Consider the following 15,436-nt stretch of genomic DNA (forward strand, 5'->3'; position numbering starts at 1 on the left):
CAGATAGTCATGGTTACAGTTTTCCTTAGCAGTCCAGGCTGGCCTCGAACTCACAGAGATCTGTCTGCCTCTGCCTCCCCAGTGCTATCTTTTGCAGAGAGAGGTTATGACAAACAGATGTGATTTTCAAGGCTGAGTCACTGGAGGCACAAAGAACTAATTCTGTAGTTATTGTCCTTAGAGTCAGCCCATAAGCTGGAGAAGACCTATTTTGAATTAAAATGGAATTACACCACTTCCTCTCCATTTTTTGCCTCCTTTCAGCTACCCTTCTGTGAGGCTTTTCATGTCCTCCCCAACTCACAAGTTGTTTTTTTGTTTTGTTTGTTTGTTTGTTTTTTCGAGACAGGGTTTCTCTGTATGTTTGGAGACTGTCCTGGAACTCATGGGGATTGCTAAATGTACTAGTACAATAAGACTCCAAACAAAAACATCAACCCAGGCATGAGTGATATGGTAGGGAAAATGGATGGAAAAATAGAAGTGTTGGAAAATAGATGTAATATTTTGATAAAGCCCTAATGTCTATAAAAAAATTAAGTGGTTCTGTAAGGCAGCAACACATGAAATTTGAATTTAATAAACATTCTTGTTTGTTTGTTTGCTGAGACAGGGTTTCTCTGTATTGCTTTGGAACCTGTCCTGGAACACACTCTGTAGACCAGGCTGGCCTCGAACTCACAGAGATCCACCTGCCTCTGCCTCCCGAGTGCTGGGATCAAAGGTGTGCGCCACCAACACCCAGATGCAAGGTCTATATTCCTTAATGCTCTCGAGAGGGACCCTCCTTTATGAGCGTCCTCTTCAGAGCACTTTTGACGTCTTTGTTCCTCAAACTATAGATCAGTGGGTTGAGCATAGGATTGAAAAGGCTATGGAATAGCAAGAGGTATTTCTTCTTCTCATTCGGGTTCCCATGTTGAGGCCCAATGTACATGGCAATGGCTGTTCCGTAGAAGAGTCCAACGACACAGAGATGGGAGGAGCAGGTGGAGAAGGTCTTCTGGCGCCCCTGGCCTGACTGCATCCTCAGGATGGCACACAGAATATGAGCGTAAGAGACCACAATGGAGGAAAATGGTCCCACAAGCACAGATACAGCCCCAGCCAAAACCATCACCTCATTGACGTGGGTGTCTGAACAGGCAAGTTTGAGAACAGCTATAATTTCACAGAAAAAGTGGTTTACATTTTGAGATCCACAGAAGGGCAATCGTAATAGTAATACTAGATGGACCAGGGCCAAGAGGAGTCCTAAAATCCAGGAAGTTGCCACCAGGATAATACAGATTCTCCAGCTCATGATGGTAGTGTATCGGAGCGGGTGGCAGATGGCCACGTACCGGTCATAGGACATCACCACAAGGAGGAGACATTCTGTGTGTGCAAACGTCAAAAAGAGAAAGGTCTGTGTCATGCAGCCAGCAAAGGAGATGGGCCTGGCTGGATCTAGGAGGTTCACCAGCATCTGGGGCACGGTGTTGCAGGCATAGGCAATGTCAACGATGGCCAGGTAGGAGAGGAAGAAGTACATGGGAGTGTGGAGTCTGGAGTCCAGGCAGATAAGCCCCACGATGGTCCCGTTTCCCAGGAGGGTGAAGGCATAGAACAGGGAGAAGAGGACAAAGAGAAGCATCTGCATCCCTGGGCCCAGAGGAAATCCCAGCAGGATGAACTGTGTAACCGAGGTTTGATTTCCCATTTCCCTGTGAAGGAGACAAGGAACCTCACCAAGTTTGAACTCAGTGTGAATGATTAAGGTAGGAATTTAAGCAATGCACCTGTGCATATCAGGTCGAGTATTTTTTCAAGTAACCTGGGCTCATAGAGGCCCACAGAGACCGAACAAACAACCAGGGAGCCTGCACAGGACTAACCTAGGTAGGCACTCTGCATATAAAACTGCTACAGTTTTATAAACTTGGTCTTCTTGTGTGATTCCTGTGTGGGGACAAGGGCTGTCTCTGACTATGTTGCCTGCTTTGGGGACCCTTTCCTCCTACTAGATTGTCTCATGCAGCCTTAATAGAAGAGGAGGTGTCTACTGTCATTGCAACTTGATAAACCATGGCTAGTTGATATCCATGGATGGAAGACCCACCTTTTTCTGAAGAGAAACAGAGGAGGAGGAGTGGGTGGGAGAGAGTAGGGGGGAAGTTGGGGGAAGAGACTGGGAGGAGAGGAGGGAGGGGAAACATTGGTCAGAATATAAAAGCAAATATAAATAAAAGTTCAAAGTATAAAAAAAAATCCACCATGATATTCTTGACCTGCTGCTCATCACTAACTAAAAATTTCCGTATGCTCCAAATGAAACAGAAGGAAATGTGTACATCATACTACTAAATGCTGACATCATACTACCTTTTCAGCAAATATTACTTTCATGTTCAAAGCAATTTTTCATCGAAACATGTTGGTAAGTTCCCATCATGGCGGTGGATATGGCTCAGTTTCAGTAGAGACGGGTGTGTGCGGGTGTGCTGTGTACAGCCACTTTCATGTGGGAGGTAAAAATTATGTTATAACTCTGTTGTTCACTGGCGTGCATTTCAGTACTAGTAAGCCACAAGCAATGACGTCCCAGTATAAACTTGAATGACATAGAGAGATTGGAAGCTTGTTATAACTGTAGCTGAGTTTACGCTGGTTACCACTATCTTTTCCTTTTTGTCCCCAAAGATGATCCCAGGGTTCGAACAGAGTTATCTTTGCTTAATTTTATACACTCACACACCTCCATGAACACACTCAGAAAATCTGTCATCTCCCCCATATCCTGTTTTAGAAGCGTCTATGTAGTACACACTTAAAATGAGCACACATACATGTATATGTTTTCCTGAATCCTAGTATTATTCAGTGCACTTGTTATATTCCCCTTTTATTCTGGTCTATTCTATTCAGTTTCATTAGTAAAAATTCCATGTAAATAGTTTAATGATTCTTTTAAGCTTTCAATTAAGATGTTGACCTGAACCAAAGATTATAGAGTTTAAGCTTTCGCTGTAGGTTCATATTTAAAGAATCTGCTATGTACAGGTAAGGAAAATGAAAATTAATTATGTTATGGTCCCAATGGTATTTCCTTTTGTGTCTGTTTAGATGACTCTTTCAACAGAGAGAGGGTTTTCTAAGCTATGAACTGCAACTTTTAAACCATTGCTGCGGCTTTCTTGTTCTTTAGTTCAGAATTCACGTGAATTCCACATTTAAAACAAAATGTCAGAAAAATTCACAACTTAGTTCCTCTCAATATGTCTGTTGTATTTTAATATTTAACACTTCATAAGCAAGAGTGAATAACTTTTTGTTTTACTTCAGGTCAAATACAAGAAATTATTGAGATACAATATCTCCTTAGTCCATGAAATGTTTTGTGATTATTGGAATCATCTCCCAGGAAGGTGATTGTTTTATTAGTATTAGAATTCATTCCAGCTGCCCTTTTGCATAAGAGATTCATTGATTATTCAAGACAGATTCCTGCATCTTTGGAGAGGATGAAATGGGATGCTAATTCAACTAGAGGAATCAGTTAATCCAATGTATGGAAAAGTAGTTATTTATTTCAATACAGCATTTCTCTAATGTTTGGAAGCAATCAAGATAGAATATTATTTTCACGTTCAAAGCAATTTTCGCCTAAAGTTTAGAATATGTTAGTAAGTTACCTTCATTGCAAGGTATTTTTAGAATTCCATATGATGAATAAGAAAGAAAAACCAATGAGCACTAGTTTAAGTTAATTATTGGCAAATTCACAAACTGTCAAAGCCATAGACATTTGCTGAGCATGCACTATGTTCTGCTGTGTGCAGTGGTGCCAAGTGTAGAACACAGCCCTGTCTCGCTGGCACAGATGGCCTTCTTGTTGAAAGATACTTACACACAATAAGCATTTTCCTCAGAAAAAGGAGTTTCACGGTCAAAAATAAATCCTCCAGGGTGTCTTTGTTCTGTGTCATTAGCCATTTTTTCAGCAATTTTATGAGGAAACGGAAATCTTTACGAGCACATCTCTCAAAGAGCTAATCTTCCTAACAATTTTAATAAGAAATACAACAGTTCTGAAGAAAATTACCTGTGTTAGGTGTATCTAAAGAGTCGATAGCTTTTATATTGTCTTGGTAGCTAAGTTTATTAATAGCAGGGATTTAGAGAGAATAGACAGTAATAGTTACTTCTTCAGATATGATTGCCATTCTTGCTGAAATTGCATAATAAATAAAGTTTAGATTATATAAGAAAAACTTTCCCGAAACTTACAGATGAGCATCTGAAGACACGTTGGAGACAGAGTGAGAGAAACAAGTAGCTGCTACTGAGGAATTCTTTTCTTCCAAGCAGATCCTCAGAGATGGAGTGTCTCTCAAGTGAGATGACTTTAGTTTCCTGTTAGCTCTATCACCTCCTAACACAAGCTGAGAACTTGGAAATGGAAGGGGAAGACACCATCACACACCTGACCTTGGCCCTTTCATTGAAAAAGGACCGTTACTTTAGTTTTCCATGGATAAACGTTTATGACAAAAATGTGAGAATACGGATGTCCTCACTCAGTGTGGTCCATTATCACATACCCAAGAACCAATACAATGACTTCCAGGTCAGGATGTCTTCAATGAAGTACAATCACTTGATACATTGCAATTTTAAGATCTTCAAAACATCCTTACATTCTGATATCCAAATAGATTAAATAACATTTGATGGGAAGTTGGAATCATTTATACGTGTGTGTGTGTGTGTGTGTGTGTGTGTGTATGTGTGTAAAGATCAAGTCTCCATAAGGAATATAATTCATAAAATAAGATCAGATAATAAGACCAACAGCAGCTGTGGGAAATATGTTCAGGAGTCAAGAAAGTGGATAAAATATCCCAAGGGGACTTGTTAAATATAATTCTGTAAGTTTGTCCTGGGCACAAACAAAGAAGGAATATTTTCATCAGGAAACAATTTATCTTCTTCAATTTCTAGCGATTTTGATCCCAGAGAGGAAAAGAAGGTTAAGCTTCTACCAGAGCTATTATTATCACTGTTTTCTGTTCTTCTTGAACTACAGAAGAGCTGACCCTGGCTTATAACTTCATGGACTGTAGCAGAGACAACTAATGGTGTCTTTCTTTGTGGCCTAAATACTTCTTTGATTGTTTTATCTATTTCTTTTTCTCATAGTCAAAAACCGAAGAGGCTATATATTTTTCCTGTATTAGTACTTTTACTGTATATATCAGCCTACTAAGGAGGTGATAGTCTAATTATATTTAGTAGGGGAAATACCACCCTGTTCACTTTAGAATGGTCTTTTGTCCATCATAGATGCTAAGTGGGAGACTGCCTGGTGATGGGCGCCTAGGCTGCACCCTTGCTTAGCCGTGTCTAAAGGTAGCAGTCAGCCTTACCCATACATTGTTTATTGTCCCATTCATTAATGTACAAACTCATGAAACACATTTTCTCCCTAATATTACTAATCTGATTTCCTGCACTTATGGTTTTGTGTTTAGGTCTAAATAATAGTAAGCATTGTATCAGAAGACACTCCCTTTGCCAAACGGAGGCCAGGAAAGAATATTTAAGGTGACGAGGAAAGGGTTACTCTATGATTTTATACTCTGCTAAACTGTTACTCAAGAAATAAAATGAACATATCTGGATACAAAATCTTGTAAAAATTGTTTACCTTGTGTCTTTGGTGGAAACGTTAATGGCTATGGAGGGACAAAAAGGACCTATTTTATTTTTTAATTAATTTTTATTTAAACTAAAACTGTTTTATTTTACATAGCAATCCTATTCCCTCTCACTCCCATCCTTCCATGTCCCCACCAACTCCCCATCCCATCCCCCCATTCACTCCTCGGCGGTCATCAAAGGCTGTCACATCATTTGGGGTAGGACCTAGGCCCTCCCCCATGTGTCTAGGCTGAGAGAGTGTCCCTCCATGGGGAATGGGCTCCCAAAGCCCATTTGTGCACTAGGGATGAATACGGGTTCCACTGTCAGAGGCCCCTTAGACTGTCCAGGCCCCCCAACTGACGCCCATATTCAGGGAGCCTGGTTCAGAAAGGACTTATTTTAAACATCTATATTCCATTAAACTTGAATTTCCACATACACACCTACCAAAATTAAATCATAGTGAAGTAAATAATTTAAGTAGGCTCAACAACCCAAGAGATAGAGCAGTAATTAAAATATCTTCCACAGGGCGAGATGGATACATTTCAGAATTACATAAGACCTTCAATAGAAAACAAATGCCAATACTCTTCAAGTTATTAGAAAAAGAAAAAACTTCCAAATACTTTTATTGGTGTCAGTATTACCTGGTACTAACACCAAATATTCAACAAAAATAGATAGTTTGATGTTAATCTCTCTGATGAGCATAGACACAAAAATTCTCAATAGAATGCTTGCAATCCAAATTCAAAAGCATATTAGAAGGATTATCCACTACGTAAATGTGGTATGTGTATTCAAAGTGTGTGTGGGTTCGTGTACATGTATGCATGTGGGAGGTAACAGCTCAAAGTGGTTTGTCTTTCTGGGTCACATTCCACATTGTATGTGGTGAGAGGGCTTCCAGAAGGTAGAGCTTGCCAGTTCAGCTAGTTTACCTATCCAGCTTGTTCTAGCAGTCCTCTGTCTCTGCTTGGTAAACACTAGAATTACATGCAGCCATGGGTTCTTGGAATGAGACCTCCAGGTTTCACACGCCTGGGGGCAAACACCTTCCCTGCAATCACTTTTCTCCTTTTATGTGGTTAGTCTAGAAATTAGCACTTTTGGTGAGCTTCTTCCTAGCTGGGCAAGTTTAGTTTTATTCCCGTGACCATGTATTTTATTTCTACGATTTGTAACATGCCCGTCAATGATCTGTTGTTTCCTCCTTTCTTGGTAATTTCTTACATAGCCATTTAAAGTAATGGCTATACATTTAAAAATCTGTTTACATGTCCAAAACACACAGATATGAAGTATTTATGAGATAGCTCATTCCTGAGAATTGCCATGAGATGGAACTCTGTATTCCAGTTCATATTAGTCTTGCTTTTCTTGGCAGCTTCAGAGACTGTACTGCTAGCTTATTGTATTAAGTCAGTACTCTCCCTGCCTCTTCAACTTCCCTTGTGGTAATAATTTTTAATGATTTCCTTGTGAAGATATTGAGTGTACTAAGCCTCTGCACCTGCAGCAGGCGGTTAACTGAAGGGTTTGAGCAGAATGCCCATGTCTTCATAGTTCTCATGGGTATTCTGTGAAGCAAGACAGCTTAATGGCGGGCTATTTAATGGGAATCTCCCCTGCCCTCTTCCATCTCCTACTTTTAAGAAAGTTTCCCAGTTATTATTATATATTCCATATACATATTCATGCTTTTAAGCTATTGTTATATTTCTCATTATTATATGAAGTAGTTTAAGTTCTTTTGTTCTTAAGAACACCATTTCAGTGTTTCGGATCATTACACATTTGTTTCAAATGAGGCTAAATTCTTCCACATTAAAAAAAAAAAGAAAGAGAAGTTGTGAGATCATAAAATGCTAAAGATTGAAGAGAACTTGGAGAGAATCTTGAAATGACATTGCAATAAGAATTTTTTCACATCCCCACAGCCGTTCACAAGACCTCTTTGCTGGACAGCTCATAGTATCAGAAAATATTTTCATCTATTGATTTCAATTCTGCCTTTCTAATAAACCTACCTATCGACTCATTTTTCCCCGTTATGAAAGGCAATAAACAGCTACTTTTGCCTCTCACCTTTGTGTTGAAGGAGGATGGCTGTTCTGTTTCCTTTTGTTTTTTATTAGTTCTTTGAGAAGTTCATGCAATGTGTTTTGACCATATTCACCCCTATTCCTTAGCTTCTCCCAGACTGACCCCTCTTTCTCCATTCTCCCAAATTTGTACCCTCTTTTGTTTTAGAATCCAGTAAGTCCAGTCTGTACTGCTGATATACACTTGGATGTAATCATCTATTGGAGCATGCACAACCTCTCAGGGGCCACACTGTGAAAGAAAAATGACTCCCCCTCCCAGAACCTGTCAATAAACCCTCAGCAATGGGTGGGGTTTCCATGCTAGGATTTAAATGGAGGTAGTATTGAACTGTATTGTATCCTCGTGTACCTAGATTATTGTATCTCTCACCCCTCATCAGGAAAGCTGCTTCTTTTTGCAGTAGACACAGAGATCTGTAAGTGCTCAAGGTGCCAAGACTTCAGAATGATTAGTCCTAAATTTCACATCTATATCATACTACCAGCTCCCAGCACTCGGGAATTATGGAACAGGCAGTAAAAAGGTTGCAAGAACCATAGACAGAGAATGACAACAAGGAAATGTTGTCAATAGGGAAGATGGACACATGAACTTGCACTGGCTGTAACAACTTCTACAAGACCTGCACAAGTTCAAGACCAAGTCATGCTTTGTGTTTCTTTTTGTCACCCTCCGCCCCCAACTCACCATTTACAGCAATTACTGTGTCTGTTCATTCATCGCTTGCTCTTCTGAACACTTCTATGCTGACATTTCTGGATCGAGCATGGTGATCAGTGTGAGAAGCAGCCAGAGATGACAGGCAATAAACAAGAAACCACAATGTTGAGTTCAGTTCATTTCTACCCGTTTCTGAGTAGAGGTGTTTTTGACAGATGGCATCTGAGAGTTCTTAGTGTGCAGACAGAAGGATGACTCTAACAAAATTACAGACTGATAATTTTTATATCTTCTTCATTCTAAATTTATCTTAAGAATCTTTATGGACTACACACTTGAAATATGATGCATTTAATTATCATGATAGTGTCTATTATTTTCTAGGTCATTAATTTTAAACAATTAATGAAAATCTTTGAGGGTTGAAGTAATGAGGAGTAGAATGTGACATTTTATGTGTGATTATTCTCACAAATTTATCTGTCAACAGGAACAATAAAAATGATCTTATACCAAATGTATGGTGCATGATCCTTCCATCTCTTTTGATAATGATATTTCCCTAAGTTAGCGTCCAAAGAAAAACAAAATCACAAAACCTCACAAGCTCAAACAGCTGCAGATCTTTGAGATATTGTCATTGTTTAGTAAATGCTGTAATAATGTATGAGTCATTAAATTTATTTAATCATGAATTTTGGCATTACTCAGTCTTACTATGTGGTGATTTATTTATATACATTCCTTATCAAAAACATATATTCAGTCCAGATTCACATGTATAATATCATTTCACACTGGGGGACCTGACTTGTGATACGGTCAAATTTGCAGAAGCTGAGCCATTCTCAGAAGCTGATGTCCTCAGTAAGTCCCGACACAGCTGTCGGGACAAATCCAGCAGAGAAAGCATCTCAGCCTAGGCTGTACCAGATGGTCCCTCCACCTCAGTGCTGTGAACACAGAGCACTGGCCAGAGCAAGGCCCAGCATCTGTGTGGAGGGAAGTTTCTGGGAAAACAGTCTTTGCAAAGGGAAAGAAAACAAGCAGATGAATTTAGAGTTAGCGAGGAAACTGGGATTATAGACTTGGCCTCAAACTGAGAACAGGCGTGCTATGCCTCCCTCAGGCTCCTCCTGCCTTGTGATTTTGCTGAGGGGACATAGAGGGGTTGCTGTCAGTACTGTGTGAGAGTGTCTACTCTAAACACGCTCAACAGTGACTCCCAGGAAAAGCATGGACTGTTTCTGGAATTCATGCTTTGGCCATAATAATGCAAGCTCCGTAGATCCATTCCATCGACTGCGGAGCCCAGCACATGCTGAGAGAGGTAGCCTGTGACGCTTGGAGAAGAGAGTAATGATAAGCACTTTGCAAACAGCACGGTCGAGGCTTAACTCTCAATTCTGTGTGGTTTCTGGCTGTGCAGCATAGGGCAGGTTGCTAAATCATTCTGAAATGATGTCCCTTTATCCATTAATTGAGGGGAACAATGATTTTTTTTTTCATCTGTTGTTGGTGACATTTGGGAAGCACTAGGGAGAATTTTAAGCATAAATTCATGCAGCATTTCTTGACTTTCAGCCCTTTGAAAGATGTGACTAATGTGGAAAGAATATATCTAAATAGGTCATGACACCAAATAACGTTTATTAACAAATGAGCATTTAAATACAGAGACAATAGCAACCTCTTATACTCAGGTTTTTCTGAAGTTCATTACACACATGTATGTGTGCATATATTTCTATCAGTTTCTCTGATAAGCTAGAAGACAGTTTGGAATTCATGTACACTAGTTACAAGTTTAATTGAGGTATACTGCACAAATTTAATCTTTTTCATCTGTTTCTTTGAACTGATATGAGAGTGAATACATCTCTTGAGTGTCCCCACCCCCCCAACCCCAGTGAGCCTTTCGGGTTTTATCCATAACTACACGGTAGGCAATTCAAAGAAATAAAAATGGTTCAAGATAGATGAGAAAATTCTTGATCTTATCTGGCAATAATGATACTACAATGATTCTACAGTACTTTATAGTGAGTTAAAAGGCAATATTGATTTATTCAAGTTTTTCCTCTTGTGTAGGTTTTGTAGCAAAGGTTGCAGGTCCCTGACGACTGGGAAAGTCTGCTTATGGTGGAGATCAGATAGTGGTAAGAGGCAGGATGTTTTCCCCAGATGAACTGAAAATGCGTGCAATGCAGCCAGCAGAATAATACCCGAGGAGAGAAAGTGGAAGGGAAATGCTCCCTTCTCATCAGAAGACAATAATGAGGGGTGATAAGGAACAGAGAGACCTGGGGGGACAGTGAATAGAAAGATCTGTGGGCAGCAGTCAGTAATGTAGAGCCAAAGACGATATACTTGAATGTCACCAACTCTAGGAGCGTAGAGGAGAGGGTGCTCTAGAAACTCACCGTGTTAAAGAAATCACTACATCACACCATGCTGGCTGCTTAGGCCCTGCTCTTCTCTTGAAATAAATTCAACAGCACTTCCATATTCTGACTACGTAGGTCAGGGGGGCGGGGCTTACTTATGTCACCTAAGGTACATACATGCACTTGGAATTTTATCAAGATTTGTAAAAGTGCTGTAAGTACCCTTATTGTATCTTTGTTCTAGAGATTTACAGTATGTAAACAACTATCTGCTTCCCTTGACTCGATTTTCCTATGTAATACTCTTCCCTCTTACACAGTGTTTATGCAAATGCAAGGATGGTGAGCTGCCACCCATACCACTTTGCTAGCTGAATTCCTCGAAAGCCTTCTTTCATGTTAATTCTAAATACAACTCTGCAAATCTGCTCCGGTTAAATGGTGTAGAATGAGAGGAAATTAAGCAAACGCTCTGACTAGTGTGGCTTTCATTTCAAGGAAAAAGAAAACCCCTACGCTTGAGCATTGCTTTCCATAGGACTAGTTACGTCTGCTCACGTGGGTGACTTTTCACGTTGAAGTCATGTACCAGGCAGGCACTGCCTCCATCCCTAGCCCTTGTTATATTCTTAGTAGGGGTTGCTTATTCATCAAGACCAACCAGTATTTACTCAACATTGATACTGGAGCAACATGTGCATAGGCTTATTAACATACACTTACGCCAATAAGGAAGATAGGAATCACAGGGAGCTATGACTTACATAGTGAGAAATCAAATCTTAGGTGGTTCTGGAAGACACAGGGGGATCCATGGCTCCTTGCTGCCTGCCTCCTGACTCTTGTCTTTGTGACCTGTGCTATCTGTGCCTTTGAGATGTGCTTAGTAACAATGCTTAGGGGTAAAATGTAATCAATATATACTTAAGACCTCAGAAATCTACCAGACCAGACTGTAGGGCATTTTTTTCCCCCTTCCCATCATCTCGTAGAAAGTACACTGTATATCTTCATGTCTCCCCTGGATATTCACCTTGATCTGTGTTTCCACAACACCCTCTTCACAGCACCCTTGATCTCAGCGTTCCTCAGGCTGTAGATCAGGGGGTTCAGCATGGGGTTGAAAAGGCTGTAAAACAGGGAAAGAATCTTCTGCTGCTCCTCGGGGTGCTGGGACTTGGGGGCCATGTACATGACGATGGCGCTGCCGAAGAAGAGCCCAACCACACAGAGGTGGGAGGAGCAGGTGGAGAAGGCCTTTCTGCGGCCCTGGCCTGACTGCATCCTCAGGATGGCCACCAGGATGCGGGTGTAGGAGACCAGCACCAAGCATAAGGGCCCCACTAGGACGAACACAGAAGCTGCAAAGATGACGACTTTGTTGAGTGTTGTGTCAGCACAGGCCAGCTTGAGGACAGACAGGATTTCACAGAAGAAGTGATTGATTTGGTGGGGCCCACAGAAGGGCAGCCTCAGGATGAGGATTACATGGACCAGAGCTAGGAGGGAGCCACATGTCCAGGAAACAACAGCCATTAGGGTACATGCTTTCCGGCCCATAATGACAGAGTATTGCAAGGGGTGGCAGATGGCCACATACCGATCATAGGACATCATAACCAGGATGAGACACTCAGTATGAGCAAAAGCCATGTATAAAAATGTCTGCATTATGCACGGGACAAAAGAAATAGTTTTTTTCTTGTCAAGAAGGTTTGCCAACATCTTGGGGACATTGTTGGAAGCATATGAAATGTCGACAACGGCCAGATGGGACAGGAAGATGTACATAGGGGTGTGCAGTCTGGAGTCCAGCCAGATGAGGCCCAGAATGACTCCGTTCCCCAGCAGTGTGAAAGTGTAGCACACGGAGAAGAGGCCACAGAGAAGCATCCTCATCCTTGGGCCCAGTGAAAATCCCTGCAGGATAAACTCTGGGATCCATGTCTGGTTCTCCGTCATTCCCTCGCGATAGTCCCTGTGATGGTGACTGCCGTGGGCAGTGAAGTGCGTGCTGAGGAGCAAAGGCAGATGTGGATTAGTGGTTACGTAAGTACACCATGTGTCTTCTCAGCCAGCCATCACTTTCAGAGTCATTATGTTAAATGTTTAATCCATAGCAACAAAGAATGCAGATCCATCACAGGTAACACATAGATATGATCAGAGGCTTTCATATGGTATTTCCATTTCTGCATTGAGTTTTGATCACAAGGTACACAGTGTTATTATCATGGTGACAGGCAGAGTTTTTATTTTTCAGGATAACCATTTTACTTTTTGAAAGGACATCATGGCCATATATCATGTATTTTGCTGTCTATTAAGTTTTTATATTTTGTTTCTGTATTCCCAGCTAAGACTTCCCTATTTTATGAGTTATGCAGAGTCCATTGCACAAAGACACGATTAAAGAGTAAGTATGTAGCCCACACAATTTAGTGCCGAATACAGTGGGTGGATCAGTGGATTGATGGATGACAATGGGTGGATGGATGGCATTAATGGGGTTTGTCTTGCATTAAGAATAAAGTGAGAAGGATGTACAGCACACTATTCAAGTTTTCCAACTTTCTCTCTCATTTCGATCCCCCCAATATATTTATATGAATCACAGTAATGAAAAGATCAAATGTTCCGTACAAATATAGAAATACTAAATGATCAAGGGGTCACTCCCAATGTGCAGTTTATGACTCTGTGTCTGAAAATGCCAACTCCACCTTAAGCACAGAACACTCGGTGCTGAGAATTTGACCCTGGGTTTCCCATTCAGTGCACTGATTTCTGAAGCCATTCTCTCCTTCAGACCCAGCCTCACTAAACGGCTGCACTTTGCAAAAGACCCATTACTCACTGTGATACCAGCGCTGGTCTTGCTTCAGAAAGGTAATCACATTTATAGGAAGTGCACTGAGATCGCAGGAGATCTGAATGTTAGGTTTGAGATTCTTACTTTTTCTGGTGGCTACTGCCAAAAGACTTCTCGCACATAAAAATTCTCACTATTCTGTTGGTGAGGACTGATGCGGGGTCTTGGGCCTGCAGGGTTGTGAGAACACCCACAGGGTAGGTTTTATGGTGAGTTCATCTTAACCAAGCCATCCCTGATTACCTCCAAGGGTCCCCAAGGAGACAGTGATTCACAAAGCTCATGTTTAATGTGTATCAGGAGAACAAAATGCTGTTTATCATCCCGCCTTCATTTCTATGGGCTTTGGGGATGGTTGTTTAGAGGAAAGAGCTGCAGGTGATGATGTAATGCCCAACTATATCAATACAGAGAACTTCTTCCAGTAAGGGGAACATGCATACTCTTGGGACCATGCTACAGATTACACTCCTAGGTGGCAATGAATTCATGAGTCCTTGTCTTGCCTCAAAATGGGTCTACAAGTAGGGCTTCAAAAAGTCAGAATATGCATTAACTTTATGCTTACTACTCCTGAGATAATTCCAACTTGCATTTTTGATAGATATAAAAAATAAGCAAAACACATATACTGACCATCCCACACTGTGATATATATATATATATATATATATATATATATATATATATATATATATCTCCATCCATCCATCCTTGGCCATTCCATATAGTGATGTGGAAAGAAAAGAAAGTAAGAAGCCAAAGTAAAGCTGTGTGTGTGTGTGTGTGTGTGTGTGTGTGTGTTTGTGTGTGTGTTGGTCAGGTGAAGTTTTGTAGAGAAATAACCAAGATCCACTAATCAGAATAAGGTTCATTCTTTAGTAGAGAGAGGTTCATGTAGTAGATTCTGGGACACAATCTAGGCTGATGATGTTCATTCGGGGAGAAATCACACCAGAAATAGATGAAGGCTTCAGGTTCCTGCTCCAAGGATGCTCTCTGTCTCTGAGCAGGAAGTAGAAGAGAGAGCTAGGGTCTGGGACCCCAGACGTAGCCCCCGAAGGTCTCCTCAGCACAACCACTGCAGACAGTGTGGATATCTCACTACAGACACACGCTGCTAATCTGTGAGTCACGTGGTCTACTAACAATAAGGAAGCGGAGGAACTACATCTGTCACTTTGTGTCTCAGCAATAAAGAGCACATGTAAAGGTTAAGTTTTAAGAAAGGTATGTGTTTGAACATGATGGATAAGATGTTTGTGAGACAAGTAATTAGCTGTACTATTGTAGAGTTCATTAAATATACCTGGGTAAAAGATATGTGTTGGGGATATGTCGTTTGATAATGCCTTGGTAACAAGTAATATAAATTAAAGATGACGCAGAAGGCAAAAGGGAGGACGTGAAGATCATATTAGTACGACTAGTGGTTTAGAGATGTGAAACAAAATGATCACCTCAGTCATGAGAACTTTTGATGCCTTTTTTTTTTTTCATGGACAAAGTTATGCATCGTGGCTAATGGTTATTTTAATTTTACAAGTTTATTTTAAAAACTTACAAGTAAAGATTGCATACAACTCAAGCTCCCAAGGCTCAGAGGTCACTAAAGAGGGGACAGAAAGACTAAAATCCAGAGATCAGGGAGCTCCTGTGAGATTATGTCTCCCAGAAATGTCAGACTTACCTGTCCAGTCCTCATCATTTGAGCTAGACC

The 15,436-nt window shown here is 40.8% G+C and overlaps 2 protein-coding genes across 2 annotated transcripts; both read right to left on the reverse strand.

The window, feature by feature from the left end:
- Positions 1-763: 763 nt before the first annotated feature.
- On the reverse strand, positions 764-1,702 carry LOC127214295 (olfactory receptor 13). Its single transcript, XM_051174691.1, has one exon. It carries the CDS (start codon positions 1,700-1,702, stop codon positions 764-766), a length of 939 nt encoding a protein of 312 aa, XP_051030648.1.
- Positions 1,703-11,873: 10,171 nt separating this feature from the next.
- On the reverse strand, positions 11,874-12,806 carry LOC127214257 (olfactory receptor 2A5). Its single transcript, XM_051174657.1, has one exon. The coding sequence runs from the start codon at positions 12,804-12,806 to the stop codon at positions 11,874-11,876; it is 933 nt and encodes a 310-aa protein (XP_051030614.1).
- Positions 12,807-15,436: the final 2,630 nt, after the last annotated feature.

The sequence above is a fragment of the Phodopus roborovskii genome, unplaced genomic scaffold, assembly GCF_943737965.1.
Source record: "Phodopus roborovskii unplaced genomic scaffold, PHOROB, whole genome shotgun sequence".
Taxonomy (NCBI): Eukaryota; Metazoa; Chordata; class Mammalia; order Rodentia; family Cricetidae; genus Phodopus; species Phodopus roborovskii.

What these genes read in the sequence shown, in the direction of transcription:
- LOC127214295 (XM_051174691.1), bottom strand. Translation starts at nt 1,702, where the DNA reads ATGGGAAATCAAACCTCGGTTACACAGTTCATCCTGCTGGGATTTCCT.
- LOC127214257 (XM_051174657.1), bottom strand. Translation starts at nt 12,806, where the DNA reads ATGACGGAGAACCAGACATGGATCCCAGAGTTTATCCTGCAGGGATTT.